The 17107-nt window shown below is 37.9% G+C and overlaps 1 protein-coding gene across 5 annotated transcripts in view; it reads left to right on the top strand.

Annotated features, from left to right (window-relative positions):
* Positions 1-17107, top strand: part of scaper (S-phase cyclin A-associated protein in the ER) — a 56885-nt gene that overhangs the window by 23368 nt on the left and 16410 nt on the right. For all 5 annotated transcript variants that reach the window (XM_041996325.1, XM_041996324.1, XM_041996327.1 and 2 more), the window contains 4 exons: positions 1431-1496; positions 1604-1730; positions 8590-8705; positions 15835-15958. In XM_041996325.1, coding sequence (XP_041852259.1) covers positions 1431-1496; positions 1604-1730; positions 8590-8705; positions 15835-15958 — 433 coding nt within the window. The remainder of the gene's footprint in view (positions 1-1430; positions 1497-1603; positions 1731-8589; positions 8706-15834; positions 15959-17107) is intronic.

Raw genomic sequence — 17107 nt, 5'->3', positions numbered from 1 at the left:
TATGTGTGGGTGTTTGTGTGAATGTCGAACTCAGATGACAGTGTTATAAAGACACTCCTGTTAAGCATGGCCTTAACTTTCTTTTTTTTTTTTACACGGCCTTATGCCCTGGATTAATGCAGAGGCAAGCTAAGGGATCACACTGATTTGTTGATGTGTTATATAAATTTCCTGTAGGGTCTACCAGCTTTTTGGCACTAAACCTTCTTAGATTTGTTTTTCATATATTGTAGCTGTGGTTTATTTTGCAACAATTTGTACAAGTGTGTCTTTAAATGAAATAGGGATATAATGTATAGAAAATCTCCAGTGTTATAAAGTGCTTAAAGTCTTATGCTATGCAATTGTGCTTTCTCCCTTTTTGACATTCACCGGGATTTATTACACATTTAACATGACTGTAATGAATAGCTCAGCAGTGGCTCCCCATTTAACCTGGTTAGGTATAAACCTGTCAGAGATTAATATTGTAATATTATGAATGACAAACAGGGAGGGGATAGTTTGTGGCCTTCTCAAAGCAACTCTGCCACCTTCATTTATCTTCCTCATATAAAGTGATGGTATACAGAATGAATACAGAATAGCAACACTCACCATATCTTTGTTCACAACTTGCTCCATTGACGGTGGCTTTACCATCATATTTGAACCATTAAAGTGATTTCTTTTTTTTTTTAGAATTATTTTTGCATTTTTTTTTCTACAATTTATGTAATAAAGAGATATCCACCTTTTCTGACTCTTGTAACATACTTCCTGGGTTACCCTTTGTAAGTTTTTTTTCCCCCATTTTGTCCTTGTCTTTCAGTGAGGTCAGTTATTAGCTTCTACTTAATGATTGCCCTTAAAACAAGAGATTGTGAATAGTAGATCAAGCTTTGTGTTGACCAGATATGGTGTCCCTGGGACAAATCTACCAGGTGATTTCCAGAAAATATCTGATTCCATCAGAGATGTGATTGATAACTGGGAAACTCCGAACAGTAGTTATTGATTATGTTCGGGAATGCTTAATTAGCAGATAAATCAAAGATGCATCATAAAGATCATAAAGTTAGCTTTTGTCAGAGTTTGGCTGTTTCGATAATACGAGGGAGATATCAGACCCTGATGACTGTGACTTTACAGTACGTGACAGCGGTTGTGCTGCTGCTTGCTTTTCCCTAAAATGTTCCTTGTGAGTGAAATCAATAACTTTTCAAAATATTAGGACAATTTAAAATGTAAAGATGGTGGCTGAAATGCCATTTCTACAGAGCCATGTTTAATTATTTTAACCTGCTACATGACATTTGATTGACAGGTCAAACAGACATATTCAGTCTTTTTACTTTCTTCACACTTTGATCCATTGCTTCCTTTACTGACAGGCCAAACACTTTTTTTGCAGGGTTTACAATACTTTTCTCGTACTTCTCTGTCTGCAGGGCTAAGGAATATGAGACGTCAATGGAGGCAAAGACTCAGGTCCCTGATTCCCCGTACAAGGCCAAGTGAGTGTTTTTCTCTTTCTTTTTAAAATTGGAATATTCTCCATTTTTTGCTTTCTCTTAAATGTTTTAAGCAAATTCATGAAAACTTTTTGCTCTTTTATGTCCAGGTTGCAACGTTTGGTAAAAGATCTGCTAAAACAGCTGCAGGGCCAAGACAGTGGGCAGTGGGCCAACAATAAAGCACATGGTCTGGACAGAACTCTGGGAGAGATCTCTCGTATCTTAGAGAAACAGGTACACCAGCAAATTAATTACACATATGCTGTCTAACAAATGGAATCTAATTAAATATATGAGCATTTTTCTTGGCAGTATTTTCTTTAATGTGAATGTATTTTACAGTGGTCTGAACCTTTTTGTGTGTCTGAGATTTCAGTTTTGTGCCGCAGCATTCAGGCCATGCCAGCTCTTTTGACATGTCTTTTTAATGACAAGTTGTGTGTTTGCTGAGTCTCACAATCCAAATGTAGGGTATCACTTACTCCAAGCAAACTTGCCTTTGGTTATTGGTTAATGAAGACCAGATTAACAGTGTTTTCACTGTCCACATGTTACCAATAGAGGAGCTTCCCAGTACGAGAGCATGCATTGTCTTGTGTCTATGTGGTATACACCGCTCAGATGTCACTAGTTTAGACAATAGTAAATTGGATTTCCAGATGAAATGCCATTGATGAAAAAGACTTTATTCTATAAAAGCAACTAACTTGTTCTTTTCTTAAACAAAAAAAAAATTCATCCACTACTTCACAGAAATAAATTTTACATTACATATATAACTCCAGAAGCTGAAACATTGCCCCAGAAGCTTTGTTGCATGATGAATTTTTTATTTTCTAATTTGTGATATTTTAGTTTAGTTTTAAATAGTAAAACACACATCAGTTTGAAACTGAAAGCAATTAAAACACCTGCCACCATCTTTATGATGAGGAGAATATACAGCCCACTTCCTGTAACAAGGCATAAATTTCATACCAAGTTGTGGTTTGAGCAGTCATAACTGCCCACTGTGCATGCCTGTGGGCGTGAGGATAGAGAGATTATGGTGTCCCAACAGTAATGATGAGGACGGCTGGAGAGGCCATTACCAAATTTCCCCAGAGAGGCAAAGAAAGAGGTTGCGGAGGTGGGTGGCACAGTTTGTTGCAAAGAAAGAGGAGGAGACCAGTGTGATGTGAGTAGCTCACAAGCTGTTACTACATGAGGGCTCCTCCCCTCAGCTCCACGTGCTCCCAGTGGGAGGTCAGAGGTCAGTGGGCCACTGGAGATTCAGCAGTGGCAGATCAAGGCTATGTGTGGGTGCTTTTCCTTTGTCTTTTATATCAGTTTAAAGCTGATTTTATTTTTTTCTTGTTCTTTTTTTCTGAAGTTTCACTTCACCACCTTCTTACAGAGCTGTTCACTTAAAACGCAAAGTTGGGTAGAGTATGAAAGGCCAGTTAGGTAGCCTTGGGACCACTTCCCTCTCTAATCCTTTGACAAAGTCAAATAAATAGAGTCTCCATCAGCATGGCTGTCTGGCCCCAGAGTCACTTCAAGTTGGGGCCATTTAGATTATTTGACCTAACAAGCATCTCTCATGTCGTTGACTCACCTAGAGATTTGTTTTTCTCCCCCATATCTGATTCAGTCTCCACTTTCTCTACTAATTCCTTAGACAACACCCTCCTCTCCTGCATTGCTGTTTGTGTCCCACCCCTCCCTCCTCCTTTGCTTTTGAGGCAACGTCTAGTCTCTGACCCGAGTGTGTTTCTCCCTCTGTGGCCTCTAATGGTTTGTTTTCTGTCAAACCTGATTTTTCTTTCTTTTTTTCTTCATATTTTCTGTATTTTGCGTGATTGAGAGGAGCCATTTTTCCAGTGTGCTGCTCTTTTCTTTTCACTGCACAACTACCTTATTATAAAGCACATGTACATATGTATACGTATGTATATACAAGTCCTTAGCACTGCTTCCAGCTAGAACTGATCTAGAAAAGAGCAACATGCATGACGGGTAGAGAATTATCAAGAACATGTTGCTTTGAGAGCCAAACACTGCAGACTGTATTTACATTTTCATTTGGTAGCCATCAGAGCCTGGTTTGGCTGAATAAAGGTGCTCTTAAGAGGTGTCAGGGGACATGGAGGAAGGCGAAGGGCAGAGTGGCAGGTTACCAACATTTCTAGCTTGGGTCTTTAGCAGACTGACAGATCAGCGGTGTCAGGGCAGCTCACAATTTTAGGAATTTTCCACTTTTATAGGAAGCATATTCTTCTGCCACACATGAGTTAGGGTGGGACTGTATTTCTTGGTTTAAGAAAACTGTTTATTTTTCAGAGAAGCACAAACAGGTTTCCATCTTTTTTTTTTCTTACATGTTGGACATCTATTTAGACAAATCTCTTCAGACACAACGGTCTTTAAATCTGTATCATGTTAGTTTATGGATGAACAGTTTGTTTTTGTCATTTTTGAAATGGTGAACATGATTAACTGATATTAATTTTCTTTAATGAAATTAATTCATCAAGCCAAATCATAATTGTTAGTGTTTAGTTCCTAGTTTTGCAGTTAAATTTTTACATCCCTTTTTACATTTAACATAATAATAATAATAATAATAATAATAATAATAATACTGTATATAACTGTCCTAAAGGGATTTTAAGGTATTTTGTTTTAGCTTGTTTAAGGACAAAATGATTTAATGATTTTTAATTTGACATAAAAATCCAAAACATATTTGAAAATCACTTTTTTTCTTAGTTGATTTTTATTGCAGGAAAAAATAGATGATGTGTTACTCATAACATTAGTAAGAATCCCTTTTTATTCATTTTTTCTTCATTAAAGTTGCAAAACTTATATTTTGTGACATGCAACATGTATGTTTATCAACTATTTTGTAGCTGCTGTGAAGAAGCCCCGTGTTGCAGTAGTTTTAGTCCTACGCTGTAATTTCTTCCCAACAGGCCCGTTTTTGTTTCTTCACCACAAGACAAATAGAGGGTGAAATGGTTTGGCGTTTGTTGGTGTGTTCGCTATGTCTGAAGGCTGTCTGTGGTTTCAGTTGCAGGTTTGATCTTGTGCCACTCTGGTCTTTCATTAATCTTGGTGAATTTTATAGAATAAACACAATTTGCAAGTAAAGAGTAAATATTGGAATGGATAATTCTGCAGTGTACTAAAACATATGCTGTTATGTTTTGTAAACATGCATGTTTATACTTAGAAGCTTAGAACTGAAAATGTTTACTCAAGCAGCCTCATTGCGGTTCGCTGTTAGATGGCCCACTTTATAACGATGAAACTCATGTTTAGAGGGTCATCTGCCATACTGGTCTGTACCATTTGCATTTTTGTTTTAGAGAAGTGAAGCATTGACTTGAAGTCATAGATTAAAGTTGAAGTCTGGTCTTAATGAAGTTTGCCATTTGTTGTCCATCTGTTTGTGGGACTGGACAACTGAGACTGTGCCGTCCTCTTTGCTTTAATTAAAGTGTCTGGTGGGAGGAGACTGCAGTGAGCAATTTGCCTGGTCTGCTGTTTTGTGGACTTGGTTGCAGGAATTACCAGCTGCCTGGGCCTTTCCATCAGCTGGAGTAACAATAGACACCCTGGACAATAATTGGATAAGACTGCCCCTTGTTGTATAATTCAGGAGCTAATTGTTACTCATGTCTTGATGCTCTCCTTAATGTGGGTTCCTCTCCCCCCTCCTTTCATTTAGGAAAAATCTGTTTCCCCTCCTGTCATATTGTTTTGTTATGTTATCCACTGGGTTTGTGTCAGAACATAAAGCAACATTTCTGTAATTTTGGGAAACATTATATCTGAAACACATCCAGCGTGAAAAAGGGATAAAAATTAGAATGATCTTGTTACTTTCAGTCAGATGTCACTGAATCTGTTTTCACACATGAATACTGTAGATTATCTGGAGAAAGTGTAAATAATTTGGTCTTGACTTTTTCCACAGTAGTTGTTCACTTGTGTGTTTTACAGCAGAGGAAAGGGAAGCTAATTTTCATACCTAGTCACTTTGTGGCAGCCACAGCACATCACAGTACAAAGCAGCAGTGCAGAAGAACATATCTTACAGAAGCAAGTGGAAAGCAACACACAAATGAGCAGAAAGGATAATGTAGCAGCGGTTCTCATCATCATCACTTGCACACAGACTGTAAATGCTCTGGAAAGTTTGCTGCATACTCAGGTTCAATTGATAATTCAATTGATGGGTCCTGTTGCACTATGAACAAACATTTTTTGTATTTTTGTACCAAAAAAAAAACATATTACTTTCAACTGTAAGGCTAGGCATCAAGGGTTGACTTGGTTTGGATTGGAACTGCCTTCGAGGATCTCTTATTTTTGGCACTTCCAGCAAATTTTTACTTTTGAATAAGTTTGTCATTTACTTTACCTGATAAGTTTTATGAAACTTAAAATATATAAATATAAGATATAAAAAAAAATCTCCAAATATGTGTTACTTGCACATCATAGTTCATCAGATAGCAGCAGAAGAAATACATATGCTTTCATGAACCTCCTGAGATTTATTATTAACTACAAGACTGCACAAATGTTGCAGAATTACTTTATGGCTAAAGTTTAGTGTGCTTCAAGTGGGAACAGCTATTTATTTTCTCTTGGTTCACTTTATAAGCTGAGGTATCTTAAATGCATGGGGAGGAAACTGGTAATCTTATCTTACACAGCATGAGACTGCAAATCAGTGTATTTCCCAAAGTGTTGAAGTATGTTTTTACTTTCTACACAGGGTATAGGATATTTATTGTAGCTGTGTTTCAGGAATGTAATTTAAAAATCCTCCTTGATCTTAAAGAAACAAAAGCATTTGTTATGTACAAAGTCAGGATGCTAGGCATATAAACCGTAACTGTAATTACATATAAAAGCTATTTCTGTTAACCTACATTGGTTCAGCAGAAAGGATTCATGATCACCTGATACTCATTCTGTTAGCTTAGAAGCTCCCTTACACTGCACAGCAGAAAATCAACATCACACATTGTGATTATTATTAAAATAGCAACAACAAACACACACACACAAAAGAAAAAATCAACTATAATACTTCAGCCCATGTGTTTTTTGTGGACCTGTACACACACAGATCACTGAAAGTTAGTATGTCTGGTAATTTGAGGCTAATCTCTTCACCCTCATTGTTCCATCATCACAACAGATAAATCTGTCAGCAGGGCAGAAAGGGGACCAACAAGCAAGAAAGTCTCTTGTTGCAGGAGACAACGAAATATTTTTTCCAGGAGACAACTAGGACTGGGCAAGTTCCAGTTACTTCCTTTAATACCATTTGATAAGCCGCTATGAAAGAGCTGCTTTTTTTTCCATTTAGCTTGGAAGCTTTTAGGTAGGTGTGTTGATGGGAGGGTTAGGAGAAGGTTTAAGCCAAGCTCAGTGATTGAGACCTAATTGATTAGACATGGAAACTTCTGGCAATTTACAAAGAGGAAGTTTCAATAAAGTCTTTAACAAACAGTGCTTTGACTCTCAGGACTGTCTTGGAGACATTTTTCATTATGTTGAAGGCAAAAGGTCTTTAGTGTGCTTAATGTTTTTTTTGTGTCAGACACACAAGAAGTGGACCGAGCAATCATTGAGAGTCTAACACCGGAATTGAGGAGCTGTTGCCTCAGCAGTGGGCATGAATGACAGACGAAGAGCTTATCTGTAATTTGGGAAAGCGCTTCTCTCTGAATGTGTTCAGGCTTGTTAGCAACTTCCCATCTGTGGAACAAAAGCACTGTGAAGTGGATGGATTTTTGTGCTGTCACAGCGCTGAGAAGATTGTAGCCTCATTAGGTAGAGGAGTGACCTGCAGCGTAACACAGCCCTCTGCAGTTGCTTGAGGGTGGCCCTCAATCAGCAGCTCTCTGCCAGTTCCTGTCCTCCTTTTAAACCCAGGCAGAAACATGCCTAGTACCCAGCGCTTGCTCCTGGCTTTTTTTGTACATGTTGATGTATGGCGCACTGTAGCAACAGCACCAACTGACTGCCAGTTAATCTATCACACAAGGGCAGGATCAATCTGTTCTCAGATCTAATGTTAGTGTATTTGTAGTCTATTTGGCATATTTGTATTTTTTGTACTGCAAGGAAGTGAGGGTATAAAATGACTTAAATGAAATGACAGAAAGCAAAGTGTTCTGGACTGACATCCCCATCCTAAATATAATTAAACAAAGAAATGCACATAATGGAGTAATAGCATAAAATTAACAAGTAAGAGAAGAGAAGTTCACATTACGCTGTTTGATTATTTTCACTTGGTTTTCTCAAGTATAGCACAAATTTAAAGAAAATCTCCCATATATGACAACAGATGCCTTTACAGAAAAACTTTAGGATATATTTGCAAACTACAACATGTGACTTAGAAGTAGGACTAATAGCTGGATAGAAACTGCACACAAACAAAAGCTAAATGTCTCTTTTGAGCCACTAAAATCAGTTTGCTTCAGTTTCAAGGTGAGCGTAAAATGTGACTCCACTGTTAGTGTGTAACGCTGGACAACTACAGAATCAAATTTACATGTTGCTTTAGTCTATATGGATGAAGACAGAGTATGTGAAGTATTTTTATTACAGATTTCCAGAACCTGGTACACAATCAATCTGCAATAAGAATAAGGTTTGTTTTATTATCAAAATGGATTCCACTGTCCTATGCTACTGCCATGAATGCCTTTTTTTTTTTTTTCTTTTTTTTAAGTTCTCAATTTGCCCTGTTCTTACACTGCTCGAGTGGCATTTTCTCAGTTTCATTTGGTCTGTTGTCATCCATTGAGACCACCCTGGTGCTAAAGTAACTGGAGCCTGCAGACCATTTGCCTTAAACTGAAACTTGACTGTGGTGGGGTGGAGTCAGGCTGTGCACTTTTGAGATTAAACAGGAATACTTTAGGGATCACTTTGTTTCAGATTTCAATCCCTCGCCTCTGTAGAAAAGAGAAAGGTTCCCTCCATGGTGAGACCCAAATAATCCCCTGTCCACCCCCTGCTCGGTGTCCCCTGACTGTGGCTCTGATTCTCTCTCTGTGTGTCCTTGCTTCAACAGAACAATGCAGACCAAGTGGCCTTCCAAGTGGGCGGTGGCCTGTCTGCTTTGGAACAAATTTTGCAGGTCATCACTGCTGCTTCCACACCCACTGCAGTCCCCCGTATTCCTCTCAAGTGAGTATCGTCACCACACTGTAATTTTTATTATGTTTTAATAATTATTATTAATCAATTTTACATTATTAACATGATTACATTAACCCTTTCAAAGAGGGTTTTCTGTTTTTGTCATTTTTTGTTTTGCTGCTTTTCAACATGGTTTTGATAGCAAGTTTATTTGGTATGACACAATCAAATTTCTGTTTCAAGCCAGCAGGGTGAGCTGTCTCTTCAGCTGATGTTTGTTTGATTTTGGAAATACTGACCACTCAGCTTTCAGACCTGTGGAGTCATTATCATTGTCTAAATGTGATCTTGTTGAGAAGAAAGTCTAGATTTAGGGTCATTGTCCATGTCGGGACAGCTATGCAGTCATTTTTCTGCTTATAAATGCTTTCAAACAGAAAATTATGCATTTTTAGGCCCATTCCATTTTTGTTAACCTACTCCAACGTGGCAAAAGACCCAGTTATTTATGAGTGACAGTAAAAGCCTTAATCTCTCAGCTGAAGCTAAATGCAAATTTGGGTGTCTAAAGGCCACAAAGAAATCCACTGGTTACATTTGAAATGATCCACACAGTTTGTTTGCCTTTTCTCTGGTTCGTCCCACTGTCACTTCTTTCACTGACCTCACTGACAGCGCTGCTTTGTTTCCTCGTGATTGTTTTTGCAATCGCATAAAGACAGTGAGTTAATCCCCACAGAACTACTTTATTACTGTTTATAGTTGCTTCACCTCAATAAATACTCTAAAAATGTATTAATGTATAACTGCGCCGTGCTTAAAGGGATGGGAAGCATTCCTATTTCCATAATCAATTTGTGTTTGTTCTTTTCTCTCCACTCAGACAAAACATATGTGTCACATCTATCATTTCGAGTTCAGAGTATTTTTGACTTGTAGGTCTATCGTTTGCCTGGCCTGCCAGTAGATAACCTCAGAGGGGCTGCTGTGCTCACAAGTGGGACTCTGTAATGGACTTGAATGGCCTTGTGCTCCCATTCATTAGCATTTACTGGTCTCTGAGTCTCTGCTAATGGACAAATGCTTCTTATATTTATAAGGCTTTTAAAGGGCATTGCATGTGTATTGATTTTTTTTTTCCCCCTCCTTTTTTACTTTTTTTTTTTTTTTTTTTTTTCGTAGTCTCTTTCTCAGCCATTTCAGTCTGAGGGAATTTCAAGCAGACTTCAATGTTGGAAGAAATATAATCTCAAACAGAGAGTCTTTCTTCCAGCACAAAGTGTGGATTTGCAGAGTGTGCATGCAGATCTGTGTGTGATGTGTTCACTTTAGTACACTTGATATCTCTTTGGCATAGGGTTCCTCTTTGCCATGCTGCAGAGAAGACTAGGCCCATGTGTTTCTGTCCTATTCTTACTGTTTATGCAAACTCTCGAGTGAAGTATAGATTATCATTAATTTCATAATGCATTTTTTACTCTTCTTACTACAATTCACTTTTGAGGAGTTTTAATTGAGTATGAGATTAACAGTAGTTACATAGATAAGCATTATGTGAGCTGAATTTCAGTTCACCTGTTTTGTCTGTTCAGCTTGTGTCGTTGATGCTGTTTGGTTCTCGTAATTGAGTTCAGTCCGTATAAAATTAGTTTGGACTACTTAACCTCTGCACAAGCTTGCTGTGCCCTGTAATAAATTATATCAGAACTCTGTAACATGCAACTGTGTATGTACACTACTGGCATTTTATATTTTTTATTGGTCCACGCATCACTTTCAGTAGTCTTAAGTTTCTTTACTGTAAAAAGCAGGAGTGGTCACCGTGTGCTCCTGTGTCAGTCAGGTCAATCCAGCTCATGACAAGATGCAACCAAGGACGCAGCCCGGCTGTCTGCTTATCAAGATCTGTCATCTGGATTGCTGTGTGGCCTAATGGGCAGCTTTACAGACGCTAGCCCCAGAGTGCGCTACATTATCTGTTTACAGTGATGCTGCCGTATTGATCACCTCCTCCCACCAGATAAGCAGAGTGATTTACAAAAAAAGGCAGCTGCCGAGATGCTCCTGCCATATCTCTCCCCAGGGAGTCTGATTCCATCTTGTTACCATTACATTAATGAGCTAATTCCTCTGCGAGGCTCCGCTAATGTTCTGGTGTAACCCTGTGGTCGCTGGAGTGTGTAGATCAGGGTTTATGCAGCTGCCATCATTAACTTCAGCTGGATAGTTGACATCCTACAAAAGGCACAAGAACATCCCAAATGTTGGCATGAACAAATGTATTAATTAGCAGTTCTGCAGTCTTACTTAGTTTGCATTATGGTGATTATTTTGCTTAGTTAATCATATTCATGGTATTTAAGATCAATTAACATGGTCAATTTTATTTAGTGTGGATATAAATGAATATCTTTCTTTTTTTATTTGTTTTTCTCTACAAGCTCTTACCAGTCCAAAGAGATGTTTTCTTAATAATAAAGAACTAATTTGTGTTGTTTTTATATTTTTGATTTAAAAAAAATGGTGCTAATAATTAAGTTTGAAATTGCGAAAAAAAAGTCATTAAATATCTATTGACTAATCAGTTACTAATTGTTACAACTCTATTGTTAATTGTGCTGTAATTAAACAAAAACATTATCAGTATGCATTTCATCCTATCCTCCTCTCTAACAGCAGCATATTGATTTTTTTTTTCAGTATTTTCTGTGGAAATATTTTTTTTTTTTTTTTTACCCTTTAAGCAGTTTCATCTGTACTGAGCAAATCAATTGATGAATTTATTTATTTACTTCTTTTGTGACCATTTCATTTTCTTTACCGTCAAAAAAAAAAATGAACAAAAAACAATGTGAAAGATGATGTTTGTTTTCACATATTTGGACTACAAATGTTTTGTCTTCCATCTTCAGTGGGGGTCACCGATAACAGCCAAAAGCTTGTCTAATGTACAGTGCTCCTTTTGTCTCAGTATAAGGTTTTATATGTTCTAATATATTTTTTTAATAATTTCAAATAATATAATTAATCTTCCTATATTTTGTTTATCATAATTCACATTTTTAGTTTCCTTTATATTCTTACAAAGACAAAACTAAGATGGTAACAGGTGAGCTCCAGTAAACCCAATTTATATTTCCACCACTGTCTCACATGACCTGGTGCATCCTGTGAAATTTAACCTGCTACCTGTGGTTTTATTTCAGGATGTTTTCCACCATTTGTGAAAGTGTGCGTGTGTATGCGTGTGCTGGTGTGCACACTCATGTGACTGGAACTGTGTGACGGCTCATCAGATTTCTTCTCTTTCATACCTGGCCAGTGTGGCACAACAGCCAGAGTAGATGTCTTGGAAGCACTCAGGGTATCAGGGAAATCAACAGCAGAATCAAATTAAATGTCATTTAGATAGCAGTGAATGAAGGGATTGTTTGACAGCACAAGGAAATGGATTTGCTCCTCACCTTTTATTTTGGCTTAGGATTCTTTTTCTTCCCCTGTTTAAGAGGCTGGGGCTCAACCTGATCTGGAAGTTGGTCAGATTTCTTCAGCGCTGCTCCCGTCAGGCTTGACTGCACACATAGGAAACGCACAGAAAGGGCGAGGAATGTGAGACTCAGGTTGAGGAGCACAGATCTCAGGGTTGATAACTTCAGGCAGTGACAAAAAGCATAAAGAGCCTTTTACATGCTTGTTGTCCTGTTGTCAACTGAACGAAGAGTTAGCCATTTATAAATGGACTGGAGTGAAAGACTGACACAATCCACAACCACACATCTCAGTGCTGGGAAATGGTGTTTATTGCTGTTAGTTCTGATTTATTCCAGAGAATCACCCAGACACTTAAGTCTGTGTGACTTTTTTTTTTTTAATTGCCCCCCCTTCCCCCACCAAGTTTCATCTTCTTTTTAAACATTAGGAATTTTAATGCAGAGTTGTGAATGAGTTGTGCTTGTGCCTCCCCCCAACAAACTTCCCTCTTATCGTGTATAGGCCTGTGAGCTACCAGGGAAGAGCCTCAGTTGGACAGGTACCCCTTTTTTTTTTTTTTTTTTTTTTTTTAAACGTCTTAGCCTCCTTTCTTTATGGAACTGAAGATATTTGCAGTCAAAGGTATGCCCTGTTGATGTAAGAGAGCACATTACATTGCCTAATTATTTGTGTCTGGCTGTCACTCTTGATCTGGCTATCAGCATTTAATCCCTCTGTCAAGTCCCCCTTTTAAAACTTGTAATGGTAGTTTTTTGCTTCTGTTTTCAAATCACTGTTACCCTAAAAAAGATAATGGTTGAGGTCAGTAGACAGTGGCAGTCTCTCTGTAAGGAGAAATCCATAGAGGTGTGTGGGTGTAGGCTTAGCATTTTACATTGACTGGCACATGTCAATCCCCATGAAGTTTTTATGCAACATGAGAAAGGGTGGCGTGGCACTTTAACAAATTGTTCCTCAAAATCTTTGACTAGAGCTGTCATTGAAGGGCCTTTTATATAGAAGGATTCCCAGAGAGGTCGCACTATCAGGTGTCATGCTCATCAAGCTCAATTAGGTGGGAGGAAACCAAAGACAGATTACTGTGATGGTTCATTGTACAAGCTGGTGTAAGGGCATAACTCAAACATCCTTTTTGACAGCCTCCTCATTTGTTCAGAGATGACCAAAGACAAGCCTGATTAGCCGTGTTACGAAGCAATTGCATGCTCATTACATGTGAGCTTAGGGCTCGATCTGTCATGCCAGACGGCAAGTGATTTAATTAGGACAAGGTAGTTGGGTCAGGGAGACAAATGGAGCCATGCTTTGAATTCATTCACAAAACCACAAAAAAACTGTTATAAGTGTAAAATAGTATTTTTATAATGATTTTTCAATCTGTTCTCTTCAAAAACTGAATTCACTCCATTCAGTCATTTTTTATGGCATTATTATTTGGTAGTTTCATGTATATAAGGACAGAAGTACAAAAACTCTGCCTACTCTGTTTGAGTCTAGGTGGGATGTGGAGTACTTCCTGGAGAGGATGTAAGTCTGTCATAGGGTTTGAACTCCCAAAGTTGATACACCAAACAATTATGTCAGAAGGAGCACTGTCAAAACTCAGTTCACCATTTGCTAACATGAACAGAGCATTTTGTTGTTATGCTGTGTTTTGAAAGTTGTAAAAGTTGAGCAAACCAACAGGTACAATTTCTCTTATCATACTAATCAAAGTGAATTCTATGGCAAAGCTGTCAAATGGGAACTTCTGAGCACAAAAAGCAAGGAGATATTACGGTAAATCACAGTGACTCCTTTTTACATTTAATTTTTAATGCATTTTAATCTTTTGTTGGCAGCAGTCGGCATACTTGAGGGTAAAAGGCTGAAGGATATAATGTATTATTTGTTTATTTAATTTATTTAAGCACTAGAATTGCAGGATCGTCTTTTGTGTATGTGGTCACTAAGCAGCACATTTCATATTACAATATTGAGCAAAGTTAAGTATGAAAAATAAAGTATGTTTACAAATAGCTGAGAAGTAGATAAGGATGTCATTATTTTTCCCCCCTTTTCTTGGAAGAACAATTAAATACTCCCTGACATATACTAAAAAAAAAAAAAAAAAAACTTTGGCGAGTCTCAGTGTAACCTGAATGCCGTTGACCAGCATGAACTTTATCTAGCCATTCTAAAACACTTTAACAGTAATCAATCCTGTCCTGCTTTGCCATTTAATCGCTGATAGATCACAGGATAACCGTACCATTGTACTCAACAAGTGTAAAATCTCAAATAACACAATGGTGACTTAAGGCACCTAAAATAACTCTTGCCCTTTAGAGGAATGTGCATGGCTGCTATGACTGTTTTTCATAAGCTGTGTGAAGCATAATTATATATTATTTTCAGGCGGATTTAAATAGTCATTTCTGTATTTGTGTAGAAGCTTATCTGTATCTTACGTCACTCAAGAATCAGGGCGTGTGAGAATCTGATACTATAAGGTTGCACACATAACATTGGCTGGTTGGGTTCATGTTGTCAAGCCTCTGGTTTCAAACATTCTTTCTTAATAGTGCACTTTATCATTAATTTTGTTTTTTTTCCTGTTTTCATTATTTAGTAAAGTAACTGTCAATATATGTTTCATACAGAAGTGTAATGATTTGCAGACTTTTAGGTGATATTTTTCTTCTAAGTGCATGATTATCGTTTTCAGGTGGGCAGAATTGAGCTTTCATGTTTGATTTAAAGGTTAGCCGATCAGTCAAAATGTCTCGCTTCTCACATTAACACCACATTCCTTGTCTTGACAGCTTTACTCTGCTAGGTCAATAATGATACGCCAAAATGACTGCTCTCCTCAGTGCAAATGCAAAGCAAAGAGGGGACTACAGAGAAGACTTTGGTGAACCTTCACCTAATGTATTTAACTCTACTATGCCAACGTGCTTCGAGTAAAAACGCACAGCAGATGTGAAGGTTCGGTAGATATCAAAATGTTTACCAGTTGAAGTAAACATGGCCTACTTTAGCCGCTGGAGAGGGGGATTCCATTCTTCCAGTGAGCAGATAGGACACGCTATTCCTCCAATGGCTAGAATATACAGTTGTCAGAAAATATTAACTGATGAAACGGGGTGAGGGGGAGTAGCAGTCACAGCAGAATGATTGGTCAGTTATCTGAAGCATTAATCTTCTCTGGGGCTTGTTTTAGAGCAGACGAAATACAGAGGCATGCCGAGTGGCGCAGCACTGACTGCTGCCTGGGGCTGCTTGGCTGCTGGAAAGAGTTTCTAGAAGAAATTGTTTTATCTCTCCAGTGGAAATGTTGCACCATCTCTGCCAAGATGGGACGGAGATTGCACTCAGCACCTCTGAAGGTGGCTTCGGAGGGGAGTCTCCACATTAAGTAGCTGATATGAGTGTTTTATTCCTCGAATCGGCTTCCTACCTCTCCCTGTCAGTGAGATACTTTTGACTAGTGAAGACAAACTGCACCCTTAAGGAAGCACAAATAGAGAAAAGTGTGTTTGGTTTCCTGATGCCTGCAGATAGTCTTGTCAGTGCCCAGGTCACATTTACATCCTAGTGGTAGTGTTTCTTTAAAGAGTTGCAAGGGGAGAAGGAACATGCCCTGAGGTTTGTTTTATTTTAAACCTGTTATTAATAATGTTCTGTCATCTTTCTGTGTTAGATCTCTCTGTGCTGCTGTAGATGTCTACTATCTGGCTTGTTCCTGCTGCATCTTCAACTGCTCCTATGTGCTGTTTAGCAACAAGATAGTTCTCCTTGTGGACCTGCTGCTGCACCAGCTGACAGTAAGTCATTGGATCCCAGAGCATTTATGTAACATGATAGTTGATATGCTAGTGGATATTTTTATAACAACAAAATGCTCTGATAAACAAAAAATTTACTTGATCAACACCTTTGGAAAAAATAAAAACAAAAAGCTTTGGTCTGTGGCATGTCAACAACAGTGCTCTTTTCTGCTGACATCATCTTTTTGGACTTTATTTTTTGACCACATAAGCCAGGCTGTTAGTTGTACAAATAATAGATTAACATTGTCTGCTGAAAAGGACAAAGCTCTGCTTGAAACAGATGTGGTCTGGATGGCAGTACGTCTTGCTCTGAAACATGAAAAAGGTGGTTTAGCACCAATGGTTTTCACTAGTGTGCAAGTTGCCAGTGTCATTTACACTAATGTAATATTACATTTAGCTGGCTTTGGAACTGTGGGGTGACAGCAAACTGGATGGCCCAGCTGTTCTTTGTGATAGTGATAGTTAAATTAAGATTTACCTCTGAGGTTATTAAAGTATTTTTCATTTCTCTGAATTTTAAATCGTTTGATTAAATGAGTTTTCCTCTTTTTTATTTTGGTGTTTCTTAAATGAGCTCAAGTTTCTTTGTTTTTTCCATATGTCCAACTTGCATTTATTTATTTATTTAATTTTTATTGGCGTGTTTTAGACCGTGTGGTGTTTTCCTCTATAGAATCATGTCTGTTTTTAATGCAGTGTTGCCTGAGGACCCAAAGATAACTATTCCATATTGGTTTTCAGCCTCATCCCCTTGTTTACAGAGATTTATCTGAACCTGTAATGTTATTATGTACCAGAGATGACAAAATCCCCCAAAAATTCTTTGCTCACACATTTTTTTTCCAAAGATAGGATAACCCCTTTTTTCTTTACCCCATAATCACATTAATGTTGTATTAATAATTGTGAAATGTTTCTGGTAATAAATGCTAAATAAGTTAATATTATTAAAAATCAATAACTTTTGCTAACAGTTTCTAGTGTTCTTCACGTTTCAGTTGATTAACACTGCTTTTACCGCAGAAAAAACATGGCATTTTTGCTGGTTTCTGTTACCACCATAGTGTTAATGAAAGACAGAGCAAGACACAAACTAACGAGTCACAAACAGTTGCCCAACTTCTCCATAGATGCCTCCTG

This window comes from Melanotaenia boesemani, chromosome 10 (assembly GCF_017639745.1).
Source record: "Melanotaenia boesemani isolate fMelBoe1 chromosome 10, fMelBoe1.pri, whole genome shotgun sequence".
Taxonomy (NCBI): domain Eukaryota; kingdom Metazoa; phylum Chordata; class Actinopteri; order Atheriniformes; family Melanotaeniidae; genus Melanotaenia; species Melanotaenia boesemani.
This window is presented reverse-complemented; position numbering and strand designations above follow the sequence as displayed.